Below are 13,370 nucleotides of genomic sequence, written 5' to 3'. Positions count from 1 at the left end.
TACACTGCTCGGGAAGTGTCGACGGATGTTCACAGAGGGGCACGACCTGCAATAGCTCGCTCCTACGAGGGGAACGGGGTGGAGCACATAATATAATGCGACACCTGCGTGCTGGGGGTCCCATTTCGACTCCTGCAACCCTTTGTCGCGGTATGAAATGCAACCATGTCTATCAGCAAGCTTCCCTGGCCCTCTGTGTATCATGGCCCGTGCCTCCTATCTCGGCTAGCGCCAGTTATGGATCCGTAGATGAAGCCAAACGCACCGAAGCTTCTGTAGAATGTTCACTGCCTGCCATGTAGGGTAACGCGGGGACTGAAGATGATCAACGACGCTCAAGGCAAAATGAACTGTTAGTCGCCTCGTCGTTGCTCTCATCTCAGTTCCCTTTGATAACCGTGCCGACTGCCCTCGTAACTGGGCCATTTCCCCGGACATGGACCCCCATCGGGTAATGCAAGTGAAGACGGGATTAACCAGTCCCGTGTGGTTGCGGATCCATGCAACACATCGGTCGGGATCAAGGCAAAAGCCAGCTTAGAGGCGCAAAACTTTGGCGATGCCCGAATCACGTATCCAGAAGGTGGCCAAGTGGCCCGTCCGTATTGCTCAGGCAGCGCCAGTTGGAGCCAAGACATGGAGACGAGATGCTGGCGCAGGCATTGGCTTCGGCTGTGGCAACACCCAAAGCCATCGACGTCTGAGGTCGCTATTTTATTGAAACGGTGGCTTGCTCTCGCTGGCTCGTTTCTGGCGGACCGTGTCGCAGAGAGAGTGATCTGCGTTAACAACGATAATCGTGATAGCAATGTCGAGTCGCAGATCCGTTTCATGAATTGAGTCCGGGATTCATCGAGGGGGTGCCAAAGGTGATGTGTTGCGATAAGGAAAGAGTGTTGGAGATTGGAATAGACTCTTGGAGAGTAATGTTTGATGGACGGCAGTGGGCATGTGGCAGGGGAACCCGTGGTCCTCCTTCATCTTCTCCACGCTGCGTCTGTCTTTTTTGCCAGATTAAAATTGATGCGTTGCAAGCAACCTACCGACTCGCCAAGGATGAGCAATGCCGATGATTCGATAGATTGACGACAGCGCAGTTAGTGCTTGGCTTAGGTCGCATCAGGAAGGTGAGCAACGCTTTTTCTCATGCTTGGTGTTGCTCCATCATTGCACGATGAAGTCCAGATCGCGAGGTGGTGCTCGCTTCCTCACTTTCATGGATGTCGCCAGCCGTCTGATCTCAAAGCTTCATCAGGTAATCTATGATGGATCATGCTGGTCAATATCACCCCCTTCAAACCCCTTCTTCGCGATAACCCAGAACACCGCATTCTTGCATCACCACCCATTCATGCCCCCACCATCCCGCCCTTCCATGCGCTTCCAGCCGGAATCCCAAAATCTGGAAGCTGCAAACCTGGCAGACGGGTCTTAGGTCAGGACTCTGAATCCAGCTTGTGCAACGCCAGCAGCATCGCGGCAGCGCATCGGACCTCAGCTCGCAATGACCATCAAGCAGTTGTACGGCGGTGGCGCCCTGTATTCCGCCCGTGTGAGAACAAGAGAGTCGTATCTGCACCTAACCACTTCCTTTGGTTGGAAGTGGAAAACTGGCTTATAGTTGCATTTTGGCGACGCCACATCTGCCTCTATCATGCTTTCGGTCTCGTGATGCTGGTGGATTCCTTGAACTCTCGTGCGTTTGGTAATTAGATTGTCTATACACCAATTCAATCACTCAAGAACAAGGTAGCAAACTGCTGTGCCTTCCTCTCACATATCTCAAAGGCTATCAACTTAGAATTGCCAGTGCGCCCTCGCCGTATGTGCGGCACACGCGACGTTCAAGACACTCAAAACCCAGAACTCCAGACTATTTCCTAAGCAAGCCTAACTTGGCTCTCTCCTCACCCTATGCTTATCTCTTCACTAAAAATTAGCGCCCGCCCCAAGACATGCCCCGAATCCAACCGTCTCTCATCTAACAGACCACCTCGCGGCTCGGCAACCTTAAACCCAGCTCAACCCACCTCCCCTTTCAAGACACCCTCGGCCTTTTTCTTCACAAACTATTGAAACAATCAGCGAACCTTGCTGCTGGCTGTAAAAATATCATGATCGACGGCCGGGCCCCCGGCTGAGGGGTCTCCCAATTGTTTGTTTGCACTCCACGGTCGAACAAACAACCTATTGTGCCTTGAAGTATTATGAGAGGGTCCTGTTGTGTAAAGGACGGTAAGTAAGGGAGGCCTGGTCGCGTGAGTTTCTAGAATGCTTCAGTTGCAACACGCACCTCGTAGATATAGCCTTGCGAAGCCAAGCGGAGCGGTTGAAAAAGTGGTCAAGCTATACTCATGCGCAGGCGGATATTGTTGAACTTTCGGCTTGGGTTTCGTTCTGATTTGAGTTTGGCGCTTGAGGGGGTGGGGGTGGAAGCCGGGAGAAATGCCGTGATACGAACTCAAACTTATCAAACTCCAGATGGAGTTACCCACCAAATCACGCATCATGGCAACTCTTTCTGAGTACTTGAAGATCGTGTGGCCTAGACTGCGTACAGAGTATTCCGTCGGATCATAGCCCCTGAAAAGTCCTTAAACCTAGCGCGGGACCAAACGCTAAAGGGCAATCGGGTGAAGATGTAATGTATGACGGATGATTATACACTGATATTCTACATACCATTGCTCTTTACAAACGCAGACACGTCGACCATCGTAACGTGATCCCACCAATAGTCTTCTCGCGATACACGGCCTTTGAAGATGGAGAGGGGAGCAGGACACCTTCCAACAACAATCGAATATCCACCTTTTTGACGTCACCTTTTATGCCCATCGATCCTTTTTATTCAACGGACCGCTCCAATCTTTAATATGATCTCCGATCAGTTTTGCAGCCTGTTCCGCGGTGAAATTTCTTCCGATGGCTTCGACGAAATCACCGTCTGGATCTGCGCGTGGCGTCAGGACTTCATCAATATCTTTAACCCTAAGGGATCGAAATCTCGATACGAGCGATGTCCACTGCACCACGCTCGCAACTCGCCCAAAGCTCGTAGAATTGATAGAAAGCAAAAGGATAGACGATAGACTTACCCATCAGATAGAAATATATGGAGTGATCCACTAGATAATCTTGGCCGGGCTTGACGTTTGGTGGGGTTGAGAAGTAGACGCGATATGCCTTACATGTCTGTTTTATGTTCTCGTATTCTCCCGTCAAGCCTATGATTTCGGGGTGGAATTCTTTGAGGTACTCTTTCAGCACTTCTGGAGTGTCGCGTGCCGGGTCGCAGGTTATCATGAGGGGAAGCAGAACTTTACCGCATCGCTCGACCACCTTATCATACATGATAGCCATTTTGTCGAGCTCATCTGGACAGATGTCGGGGCAGTGCGTAAAACCGAAGTAAACCTGCGTACCACTATTAGCACCTCTTTCCTATGTAGTCCAATCCGCACTTGTGCTTCCTTCCCATAGCCGCGCAACACGACATGTCAATAACATAAAACTAGCCTCGATCATTTCGTCCCTCAGATCTTGTGCAAGAAACCGAACCTACCAGCGCATATTTCCCATGCATATCATCACTTGTGAACCGATTCCCATCATGGTCCACCAAATCAAACGGTCCTCCAACCTTTGGTTTCCCAATTCCCTTAGTCTCCTCCGCTATCCTCTTCCGGTCCATGCGTTGTTTCTCGTAAGTGAAGTAGGCGTATAACGCACCTCCAGTGGCCACGAAAAGGAGTGCAGCGGCGAGGTTGAAAGGCTTCGCAATGGAGACAGAATTAGCAGAGCATTCCATGTCATAAAATGGCCTTGGTAATGCCGGGGTCGAAGAGAACGGGAGTTTGAGAACCTACCCCGCCTTTATTCCGTGCCTTTACTTGCTCTATTGTCCTGAGTTTACATCGTGCTGTCGAGTTTGAAAAAGATCGGGCTTGGCAGAACGGTTTTCGTAAGCTACCTGCGGGGCTCCGACAAGGTACGCTTGAGCTCTGTAATGTCCTAAAATGTGACGCGCTTCCGCTCGCTACTGTTCGAGACAGTACGGCTGTGTTCGGGGAGTGGGATGAGAGGGTTCGGCGGACGGAGGTCCGGGTGCCCTGGAGCTCAAGGCGTAGTAACGACGACGATTTAATGGCTTTCATAGCTCCGGCAATGCAATTGCATGTTGAAGACATATCAATTGCGGGATTGAAAGGGCTGGGGAGGCGTGGAGAGCGTGGCGCGATTGTGGTGATTGATGTTCTTCACTTTTCAACATGAGATGACAGCTTCGAAGGCACGGACCATGTCGGACGACTTCGCCTGATTCAGAAGCATTCACACACACATTTCAGTGCAGTACTTTAAGCCAAGAATATTACCGTATACTTAGATACTAACTTCTTGAGAGAATTGTGTATATGTATGCTCCCCTCTTTCAACCCACCTCTAAGAGGAAACCAGATTCTTTTCCATTTCCAAGAAATGCAGACCAGGACCCTGAAACCAACACCTCTAGATGCAATACCCGCTAAGAAACGAATGCCAACTCAAGTTTGCTGGAGGCGTATTCACTCTGTTTTGCTATCGCATGTCTGTTTGATGGGTATCCCTCAACCACCAGCAGCAAACTTACTCCTGGACCTCAGCAACCCACCAAATTTCCAGAGTAAGAATGGCGCTGGCACACCTAGCCCAATCGCAATGAACCCCAGCAAACTATTCCCCCACCCAAAGTCAAGTGTGTTGTACATGGCTGGGGCGAAGAGCGGAAACCCAAACCCAGCAAGAGATCGCAGCACTGTTGCGGCCGCAATCGCCGACGCAGCATATCGAGTATACGAATCGACTAGGTACGTTTGGATGCACTGGAATCCAACAATGGTACCTGCGCAGAAAATGGCAGCTCCGATGTTCGGCATGATCCAGTGTACTCGGGCTTGAGCGCTCCACCCGTACCAGAAGAGTCCTATGGGGACTAGGAGTGAAGCAGGGACCATCATAGGGACACGGAACTCTGGTTTCCCGACATTGTTGTTTCGCTTCTTCAGCCTGCGGTATATTGCATCGTTGAGGGGAGCGCAGATTTGAGTTCCGAGGAAGAACCCAACAGCCATGGAGATAAAGTTCAAGCTACCAACTCCCACAGACTCATTGTACCGGTCGTTCCAAAGGAGAGGAAATGTTGAAAGCGTGAGATACATGAGCCCATACAAATACGCCATGTAGCATGCGAGAACCTGTACAATGGGCTGCGTAGCAATGAGCCTGAAGGGTCGCTGGAGTGCTCCTTTTATCGTCTTCGCTAGTGTCCTGTCAGGACTGTCGTATTCGGTGTGCAATTTCATGTTTCCTGTTTCCTTGCGAAGTCTGTCTCGCTTGAGAGCAAGAAGCTTGGGTGCGTAGGTCTCCTGGAGGAAGAGGACACCGAAGCATTGAACCACGGCGGTGAAGATGGTGGTCGCCCAAAAGCACCAACGCCAAGTGGTATTTTGCGAGATAAAGCCGCCTGCGATGGGTCCAATGGCGGGACCGAGTAGAGGTGCGAGACTGTAGATGCTGATCGCTTTACCTCTTTGCTCCGGGTAGAAGCAGTCCGAAAGAAGGCCCTATACCAAATTAGATCTTGCTGTAGATATGGACAGCAACATTACTTACTCCACCAATGGCTAGTGGAGCGCTTCCGCCTAACCCACTAAAGAACCGGAAAGCCATGAGCTGGCCAGAGCTTTGCGCAAACCCGCATCCGAGATTCCAGGCTAGGTAGAATAGGTTTGCTATTTGGAGTACGATGACCCGTCCATATATCTCAGACAATGGGCCAAGAAAGAGCTAGGTGATATCAGCACGAGTCTGGTAATTCAAAATAGAGTATACTTGAATGACTTACTGGTCCGATGGCATAAGCAAGAACGAAGATTGATAGCGTCATTTGAGCTTCAAACTGGTTGGTGATATGAAACTCTTTGCTAATAGAGGATAGAGCGGGCGCGATCATGGACGAGGAGACAGGCGAGACAAGGGTAAATGAGGAGACGATGAAAGTTGCCACCCATTTGCGTTTCATTGACCAATTTTTTGGATTAGCGGGGTCATCTGGACCGTCCCAAGTGACCTAGTTGATGTCAGCTCCACATCTTTAACACAAGATGCCAGTTTTCAGCGCTTACTAAATCTGAATCCTTGATTGGCTGCGAGGACTTCTTCTTCTCAAGTTCCTGCGGTTGAGCTTCAACATCATGTTCGTTCGGAATTCCTCTGATTTCTTCAATCGTTGTACCCTCTGCGACTGCTGCTTCATCGGCCTTCTCGTTCTCGTCATCGAACGTACTATCAGAATCCTCTGCCTCTGGTGACTCGGGCTGGCGACTCTGCGTTTCGGTTTGGTACAGTGACACCGTGTTTTCGTCGACGTGAACTCCCGCTCCGTCTTCTTGATGGTAGACTAAAGGGTCATTGGGGATTTGCGTGGAGAACAGCCGGTGTATTTGAGGGCTAGGCGGCCGGCTTGGCCGTGACCGTGATCTAGTTCTTGTTGAAGTGTCTGTACGTGCGCGTCCCAGGTCCGCCATGAGGTGGTGTGAGGCGGTAATTCAGCACCCAAAAGGAGTAAGCGAAGGGCTTAGGGAAACCAATTGAATGATATAGATCGAATGGAATCAAGATTAGTTAACTCTTGAAATGCGGCCACTGGAAGATCTGAGACAGGGCATTGGGAATTGGGCACGCGACAGATATATGTCAATCTGAATTTACCAGGAAAGCGCATCGACCATGCATGATTCTACCAAAAAGAAACTCGCTCTGGGGAACCGCATCCTTTTTGTCGGATTTAACAGAAAATTCGACAACGAAAACTCCGTCCGAGGTGGCCTGTATTTCGGCACAAGCGGCACGATGGGTGACAGTGGCTCCATGGCTAGTGCTGCGAAATCCTCTAGTTTTGATTCGTTCTTCAAGCCATGTCTACTCCGAAGTTTTGTGGCACAGGCGTTCGCAAGGCGCGAGGGCCAGGAGTTCGGCTTTTCAGTGCGGCGGCGGATGGTCCGAGAGGCATGGAGAAAGGAGTTGTGGATGCCGAGGCAGTGACGTACCTATCTAGAGTTAAGACCGAGATCACGTGGTGCGCTTTGCCCCGGTGATCGGACCGCAATTTCTTCCGAGATCTCAACATCCACATCCGGCACTTCCCTCATTACTCTTCGATTCTTATTAGGTGGAGAATTATATCGAGGTCTCCATGGACGGCAGGCAGACGTATCCCGAATGTTGGCTGGACATAGTCGCGTCATGGTTAGCCATTTGACCCCATTGATTCCCCCAATTAATCATTGCATCGCCTCACCGTAGCATTTCTAAACCACAAAATATGCCTATCTACCAGGGCTTATGCTTAAAATAACGTCTCTTCTCCGGTGTGATGGTTATCTTTTTCTTTTTCTTTCTTTTTCAGTTGATACCATCAATTAGCACCGCAACACTTTATCGACCTCCGGTCTACGACACCGATCTCGAAGAGCCTAAGACCCCTCCACCGGGCTCGACAACTGACTTGCCAGATTCCTTCCACTTGAGTTAGTTATTCCACTTGGTTCAGTCCTTCCACTGAAACCAGTCTCACGTGGCCGAGCTCTGGACCTGTTATATAAACCCAGCCAGTTTCCCTCAACATCTTATTGCCGAGGAGGTCTTCTAGTGGTGAGGTCATTGCTGTTGCTGGATGCAGTGCTCAAAGTCACGAAGTATAGAATGGAAAGGTGAATGGATGATATACGAAATGAAAAGCTGAGTTGAAAAGAAAGACGGGTTTCGATGTATATAGGATGCGTTTTGGTGTGATATATGGAGCACGAGAGTGAAGAGTCGAGTTAGATCCTTTGGACGGGGTGTTGAGCCGGGAAGTATGGCATGCAGTCTTACACGTTGCGGGATAATCTCTGAGGAAAAGTCAGTTACAGCAGCCAATCGACACTAGACTAGGTCAAACCAATGGGGCCTTCGATTTGCGGGACAGCTGAAAGATTCGGGATGCAGTCTGGCAAGCTCAATGGATAAGAAATGTCTCACGTGGTAACATTGAAGGTCTCGTTGGTTGGACGAAGATAGTACGAGATAGAGCGAAAGGTCGATAATGCCTTTTGAAAGATATGTGAAAGGGCGTGTCTCGGGGTTCAGGTTGAAGGTCGGTAACTGCAGAGGAGGGCTAGAGTGGAAAGAGTCCTGGTGGTGAAAGGAGAGCGAATCTTTTTGATTGCTCTTTGTGAGCAGTACGAGTGCGAATACACTTTCCCCAAGCGAACGATGGGTCACAATGATAACCATGCATCGCAGACTCTGCTTTTAGACCCCTGTTAAATCTCTCCTACATGGCCTTAGCGAATCGGAGCGTGAATGTAGTTACCTCCTGCCCGACATTGCTGACACTACTCTAGATGGAAGGTCGGTATCTAGAGGAAAATGGCTCCAACGCCTTGCGGAAGAGGTGCTGCCTGATGCTGACTGACCATTTGTGGAGAATGGCGAAAGCACGACATGGTCCATTCTAACCCCTAAGCGCCGAAGGAATCTGAAAATTACAAGCGCAGAGCGTCCAATAGTCATAAGGTGACTGCTCTCTGGATGCCACGAAATAGGAACCAATTGCATTATCATCCTCTAGCCGGATGGGTTGGCAGTCAACGAATGGCTTCATATGATACAGCTAACGTTAGCTATAGCCGAGGAATTGAGTAGATAAGCAGGAAATAATCTTGAGAGACTAGTTGCGAGAAGCAGTAATCGCTGTGCTCACTGTCTAGTTCTCTTTCTTTAGTTGTTCAGTCCGTCCCAGGATGGTTCTCCCATCACAGTAGGCCTCTCCGTCCAGGAAGCGTAGGAGAAAGACTGTTGTGTTTATGGTCTTGTATTCCAGGGGGAGGCCAAATTCGGGGGTTATTTGATTGGTACAAAGGACTGGACTCCCAGGGCACATGGAATGTCAAGCTCGATTTTGCGTTGTCCTACGAGGAGCTAAGATACGTGACATCACCATCAAATCGCTAAGGTGGCGGACTCGTTGATGGAATTATAGGAACAGGTTTGCAGAGTGGGATCTTGAGAAATATGATGCCGAGGATCTGAGGCATGAGCATGTGAAATATGTGCAGGCGAAGGAGCGTGGAAAGAGATGCATGGTGTCGTTCCAGGAGAGTAGAAGGTAGTGGTACCTCTCTACATAGCGGGCGCCTCCTGGCTTTTGGCCCGTTGCCCGGCCAGGAACTCTTGCTCACCGGAATCCGAGAGTGGATAGTGCTGCAGAAGAGAAGTTATTCTTTGAACTAGTGGCGCTGTATGGTCAATTGTAGGCAGGATCAAGGCATGACGATTGTGATGACACACCCTCTCGGCCGCGGAGAGGCATCCGGAGCCGATGCGCAGCCTCCAGTGTCAAGCAGGCTGCATGTGACAGGCCCGAAGAAGTGCAACTCCACACGAGACGAGGAAGAGGAGCAGCACATGCCGCTGTGTCGCGGAGGGCAAAAGCAATCGGGGTCATATGAGGTGTCGGCGGCCGCGGGTTGACAGGTGACGACGCTTTCCAAGGTGGGCGTTGGCGGGCGGTTCCCCACTGAATCCCCAGCTTTTAGAAGGTGCACGGACCATGATTGCAAGGAGCTCCCGCTGCAGGACGATGAGGGGAAGCTCTCCCAAGTTACACAAAGCTGGCAGAGAGCCCCGCTGGTGAAAGGTACAAGACGCAGACAGAGGACCAGCCCGCGGATCATCGTCACCACAGTCACCACCGTCACCACCGTCGTCACCGTCGTTGCCCCTCAACCTTCACCCACCATCACGGCCGCTGCTTAAGGGTGCTTGCCATTTACTTTTGCCCATCTTCCCTGACGTCAATTGTCGGGCTCACCCATCGCTATGCTCACACGACGTGTTTGTGCCAGCGTGCGCAGCGCTGTCCCCGCATCCAACGTGGCAGCTGCCAATTCACGCTCCTTCGCTGCCCTCGCCGCGGTGCAGAGTCCAGCGCGAGCCCCCGCTCTGGCAGATATCACCCCTGACGGGGCCTCCAGATTCAACGAGCGACAGAAAGAGTTCCGCGAGGGCTTGGTGAACGCCCAGAAGAAAAAAGAGCAACAAGAAAGTCAGTCTTATTCCTCTGGTAATCTGTCTGCGTCTGGTACATCTGCTGGGAGGGGTCCTACGGTCCTTGGTAAGGCACTTGGCTCACTGACATCTTCTAACGCAGAGGAGGCACGCGCACGTGAAGCCCAGGACGGTGGCAAGAAGAAGGGCGCATTGTCATCACTCATCTACGGCACCCCCGAGGGGCGAGAGCTGGACAAGGACATCGAGAGAAGCTTTTCCCAAGTCCTCGCTCGAGGCAAATACGTCCATTCAATCGTGTTCCACGATGTCAAGCCCGACAAAGTCGACGAGTATGTGGAGCTTGTCGGAGGCTGGTACCCGAGGATGGCCGCCATGCCTGAGAACAAAGTCCACCTGGTTGGCAGCTGGAGGACTGAAGTAGGCGACTGTGACACGTTTGGTATTCTCCGCCCCCCTCTAGATGGCAAGACCCTCGATTCTGATAACTTGGTTGAAACGCAGTCCATATTTGGGAATACCAGCGATACCAGGGCTATCACGCTTCGCTGAATGCGATCCAGCATCATCCCGAATTCGCCGAGTTCGATGCCAAGCTGAAGACTCTGATCAAGTCGAAGCGGACCTCATTGATGCAAGAATTCTCGTTCTGGCCAACTACCCCGCCTCGGCAGTTGGGGGGCCTCTTTGAGCTTCGGTCCTACACACTACACCCAGGGAATCTACTAGAGTGGGAGACACACTGGAGGCGCGGTCTGAAGGCGCGACGGGAGGTCATGGAAGGTGTCGGGGCTTGGTTCGTGCAAATTGGCGAACTCAACACTGTGCACCATCTGTGGCAGTTTGCGGATCTCGAGGAGCGGAAAGTTCGCCGAGAGCAGAGTTGGAGTGTTGAGGGTTGGGGCGAGACGGTACACAAGACCGTGCCGCTCATCCAGCAGATGAAGAGCAAGATTCTCATCCCCTGCCCGTGGAGTCCAGTTGCTTAAGCGTCCTGGACGTGTGGCAAGGTCTCGGCTGCTTTGAAGGATATTCCAGAGAAGGAACCCCTGCAATAACCGACTACAGCAGATCAGGTGCATATGGGAGAAGGCAGAAAGCAGAAGGTAGAAGGCAGAAGGCATTGTAGAATAGCATTATGAGGTGACGGGACGAACAAGGGAGGGCGCTTCAGCAGTGCCTGGCGTCGGCGTTCGATACTAGGAATCGAGCCCATTCCGCTCGTTTGGTGAATCCGGATAATGTGTGCATGACATTTCCTTAGGTTGTATCCTAGAATTTAAGAATATATAAGCTTCGTCAATATCCAAGCTTATCGTTCGGCTCGCTGTTGGTTGGCCCCACCGCGCGCACACTGCGTCATCGTCACGAGCGGAACGCGAAACCTGGAAATTTTTGGCACCGCGACTGTGACTTACCACAACACCAACACTCTCCGGATAGTTGCGCTCTTCAAGCACGTATTCCAGTGCTAATAGTCGCAGCTATGGTGTACATACGTCAGGACAAGCTCCCGAAACTCAAAGAGTACAAATATTCTGGCGTGGACCACAGTCTGGTGTCGCGGTACATTTTGAAGCCTTTCTACACTAATGTGGTGATTCACTGCTTTCCCATGTGGATGGCGTAAGTAAACTTCTCCCCAGATTACTGTGAAAAAATTTTGCTAATAGATGTTAAGACCGAATCTTGTAAGTAGTCCAGTCGATCCTTCCAAATGCATCACCAACAACCACTGCTTACTTACGTCTTGACACCAGATCACGTTGAGCGGGTTCGGATTCATCATCATAAACTTCATTACACTCCTCTGGTATACGCCGACACTTGATCAAGACTGCCCACCATGGGTCTATGCAAGTTGGGCGGTTGGGCTATTCCTATACCAGACGTTTGACGCGGTTGATGGAACGCAGGCCCGAAGAACTCATCAGAGCGGACCGCTGGGAGAGCTATTCGATCATGGTATGTAGAGGCTGGATGAGTGTACCTTGCAAAAATTCTGACAGAGAGCTAGGTGTCGATGCCATCAACACAACGCTTGAGGTGTTACTCTTCTCTGCAGCCATGAATCTCGGACAGGGATGGAAGACAGTCCTGACCCTCTTTGCTTGTAAGACGTACCAATTAGTTCTTCAAGTGTGTGTAGCTGACCACTTCGTAGCACTCATGACATTCTACATTCAAACCTGGGACGAGTATCATACCCACACTCTCACCCTTGGTGTCATCTCCGGACCCGTGGAAGGAATTCTCACACTGTGCATTGTCTTTGCCCTCACGGCTGTCCTTGGCGGTGGTAGCTTCTGGCAGCGTTCCATGTTTGAAAGCCTAGGAATGAAGAACTACGAATTCATTCCAGATGTGGTCTACGACCTAGCTTGGAATGAGTGGTACATGGTTTATGGAGGTGTTGTCCTCATCTTTAACACCATCTTGAGGTGCGTGGTTACTGTCTTTTCTTTCCACCCTTCGGAAAGCATAGCTGATATACTGTAGTGCCTTGAACGTCATGGAAGCCCGTCGTGCCCGTGGACAAAAGACTCGCGTTGCCCTTCTCGGACTACTTACTTTTGCGGCCGCTTGGACTCTCATCCCAGTCTACCTCTACCTGCAGCCTGTCATCCTTCACCACCACTTGCTCCCATTCGTCTTCTACGTTGGCATTATTAACGCTTACTCAGTCGGCCGAATCATCGTCTCCCATCTCACCAAGTCCCGTTTCCCTCGCGGCAACGTACTCATCTTCCCCCTTGCCTACGGTGTCATTGACTCACTTGGCCCATGGTTACAGCAGCATGTCGGTTCCGCATTCGGCGATGACTGGGGTCGATTTTTTGGTTGGCCAAGCGCGTTGGGTAACGATGTTTACCAAGTCGCATTTGTGTTCATGTGCTTGGGACTCGCTATTGGCGTCCACGGAAGTTTCGTCATCGATGTTATATTCGCCATTTGCGATTACTTGGATATATGGTGTTTGACGATCAAGCACCCATACCAGGAAAACGAGGAGAGTGAACAGAAAAAGGACAAGTAGTTTTTTTATGTGGCGTTCGTGCGTACGGCGTAGACCGCGAATACGTAGGGGGGGGTAAGGGTAAACCTGAGTATGCCGAAGACGGGCTGGCGTCTCAAATGGACAGATAAAGGATTCTGCGTATGATCAGAATAAAGTCGTGCTATCAAGCCTCCCGAGGGAAGCATCCACAGGATGCGAATTTCTGTCCTAAATTGCCCCTTGTCATGCACCATGTTCAGTAATAAAATGCAATGGTAGC

The 13,370-nt window shown here is 50.9% G+C and overlaps 5 protein-coding genes across 5 annotated transcripts; 3 read left to right on the top strand and 2 right to left on the bottom strand.

The window, feature by feature from the left end:
* Positions 1-249: 249 nt before the first annotated feature.
* Positions 250-1,884, top strand: BDR25DRAFT_349407 (uncharacterized protein; the record flags this gene model as incomplete). Its single annotated transcript, XM_033694547.1, has 9 exons — positions 250-275; positions 303-352; positions 384-484; positions 526-774; positions 807-1,027; positions 1,082-1,127; positions 1,181-1,428; positions 1,455-1,677; positions 1,744-1,884. 9 exons carry the CDS (start codon positions 250-252, stop codon positions 1,882-1,884), a joined length of 1,305 nt encoding a protein of 434 aa, XP_033553147.1.
* A 944-nt stretch (positions 1,885-2,828) lies between these two features.
* Positions 2,829-4,157, bottom strand: BDR25DRAFT_209694 (SCO1 protein; the record flags this gene model as incomplete). Its single annotated transcript, XM_033684609.1, has 4 exons — positions 2,829-2,953; positions 3,099-3,417; positions 3,566-3,775; positions 3,870-4,157. 4 exons carry the CDS (start codon positions 4,155-4,157, stop codon positions 2,829-2,831), a joined length of 942 nt encoding a protein of 313 aa, XP_033553146.1.
* A 450-nt stretch (positions 4,158-4,607) lies between these two features.
* BDR25DRAFT_321810 (major facilitator superfamily transporter) lies at positions 4,608-6,566 on the bottom strand (the record flags this gene model as incomplete). Its single annotated transcript, XM_033691992.1, has 4 exons — positions 4,608-5,603; positions 5,653-5,826; positions 5,885-6,109; positions 6,165-6,566. 4 exons carry the CDS (start codon positions 6,564-6,566, stop codon positions 4,608-4,610), a joined length of 1,797 nt encoding a protein of 598 aa, XP_033553145.1.
* Positions 6,567-9,701: 3,135 nt separating this feature from the next.
* BDR25DRAFT_300365 (NIPSNAP-domain-containing protein) lies at positions 9,702-11,330 on the top strand. The gene is made up of 3 exons (XM_033689356.1): positions 9,702-10,129; positions 10,235-10,534; positions 10,597-11,330. Exons 1-3 carry the CDS (start codon positions 9,904-9,906, stop codon positions 11,079-11,081), a joined length of 1,011 nt encoding a protein of 336 aa, XP_033553144.1. The 5' UTR covers positions 9,702-9,903; the 3' UTR covers positions 11,082-11,330.
* Positions 11,331-11,430: 100 nt separating this feature from the next.
* On the top strand, positions 11,431-13,363 carry BDR25DRAFT_64960 (Choline/ethanolaminephosphotransferase). Its single transcript, XM_033698874.1, has 6 exons — positions 11,431-11,718; positions 11,774-11,783; positions 11,853-12,057; positions 12,110-12,205; positions 12,257-12,533; positions 12,592-13,363. Exons 1-6 carry the CDS (start codon positions 11,579-11,581, stop codon positions 13,127-13,129), a joined length of 1,266 nt encoding a protein of 421 aa, XP_033553143.1. The 5' UTR covers positions 11,431-11,578; the 3' UTR covers positions 13,130-13,363.
* Positions 13,364-13,370: the final 7 nt, after the last annotated feature.

The sequence above is a fragment of the Lindgomyces ingoldianus genome (assembly GCF_010093535.1).
Source record: "Lindgomyces ingoldianus strain ATCC 200398 unplaced genomic scaffold BDR25scaffold_3, whole genome shotgun sequence".
In the NCBI taxonomy this organism is placed as follows: domain Eukaryota; kingdom Fungi; phylum Ascomycota; class Dothideomycetes; order Pleosporales; family Lindgomycetaceae; genus Lindgomyces; species Lindgomyces ingoldianus.
Note: the sequence above shows the minus strand (reverse complement) of the source record. Positions and strands in the feature narration are given on the sequence as shown.

Coding starts and splice junctions, on each gene's coding strand:
- BDR25DRAFT_300365 (XM_033689356.1), top strand. CDS start 9,904: ATGCTCACACGACGTGTTTGTGCCAGCGTGCGCAGCGCTGTCCCCGCA. Junction 10,130..10,234: donor GAAAAAAGAGCAACAAGAAA/GTCAGTCTTATT, acceptor CTTCTAACGCAG/AGGAGGCACGCGCACGTGAA. Junction 10,535..10,596: donor AGGCGACTGTGACACGTTTG/GTATTCTCCGCC, acceptor GTTGAAACGCAG/TCCATATTTGGGAATACCAG.
- BDR25DRAFT_64960 (XM_033698874.1), top strand. CDS start 11,579: ATGGTGTACATACGTCAGGACAAGCTCCCGAAACTCAAAGAGTACAAA. Junction 12,058..12,109: donor GGGAGAGCTATTCGATCATG/GTATGTAGAGGC, acceptor ACAGAGAGCTAG/GTGTCGATGCCATCAACACA. Junction 12,534..12,591: donor ATCTTTAACACCATCTTGAG/GTGCGTGGTTAC, acceptor GATATACTGTAG/TGCCTTGAACGTCATGGAAG.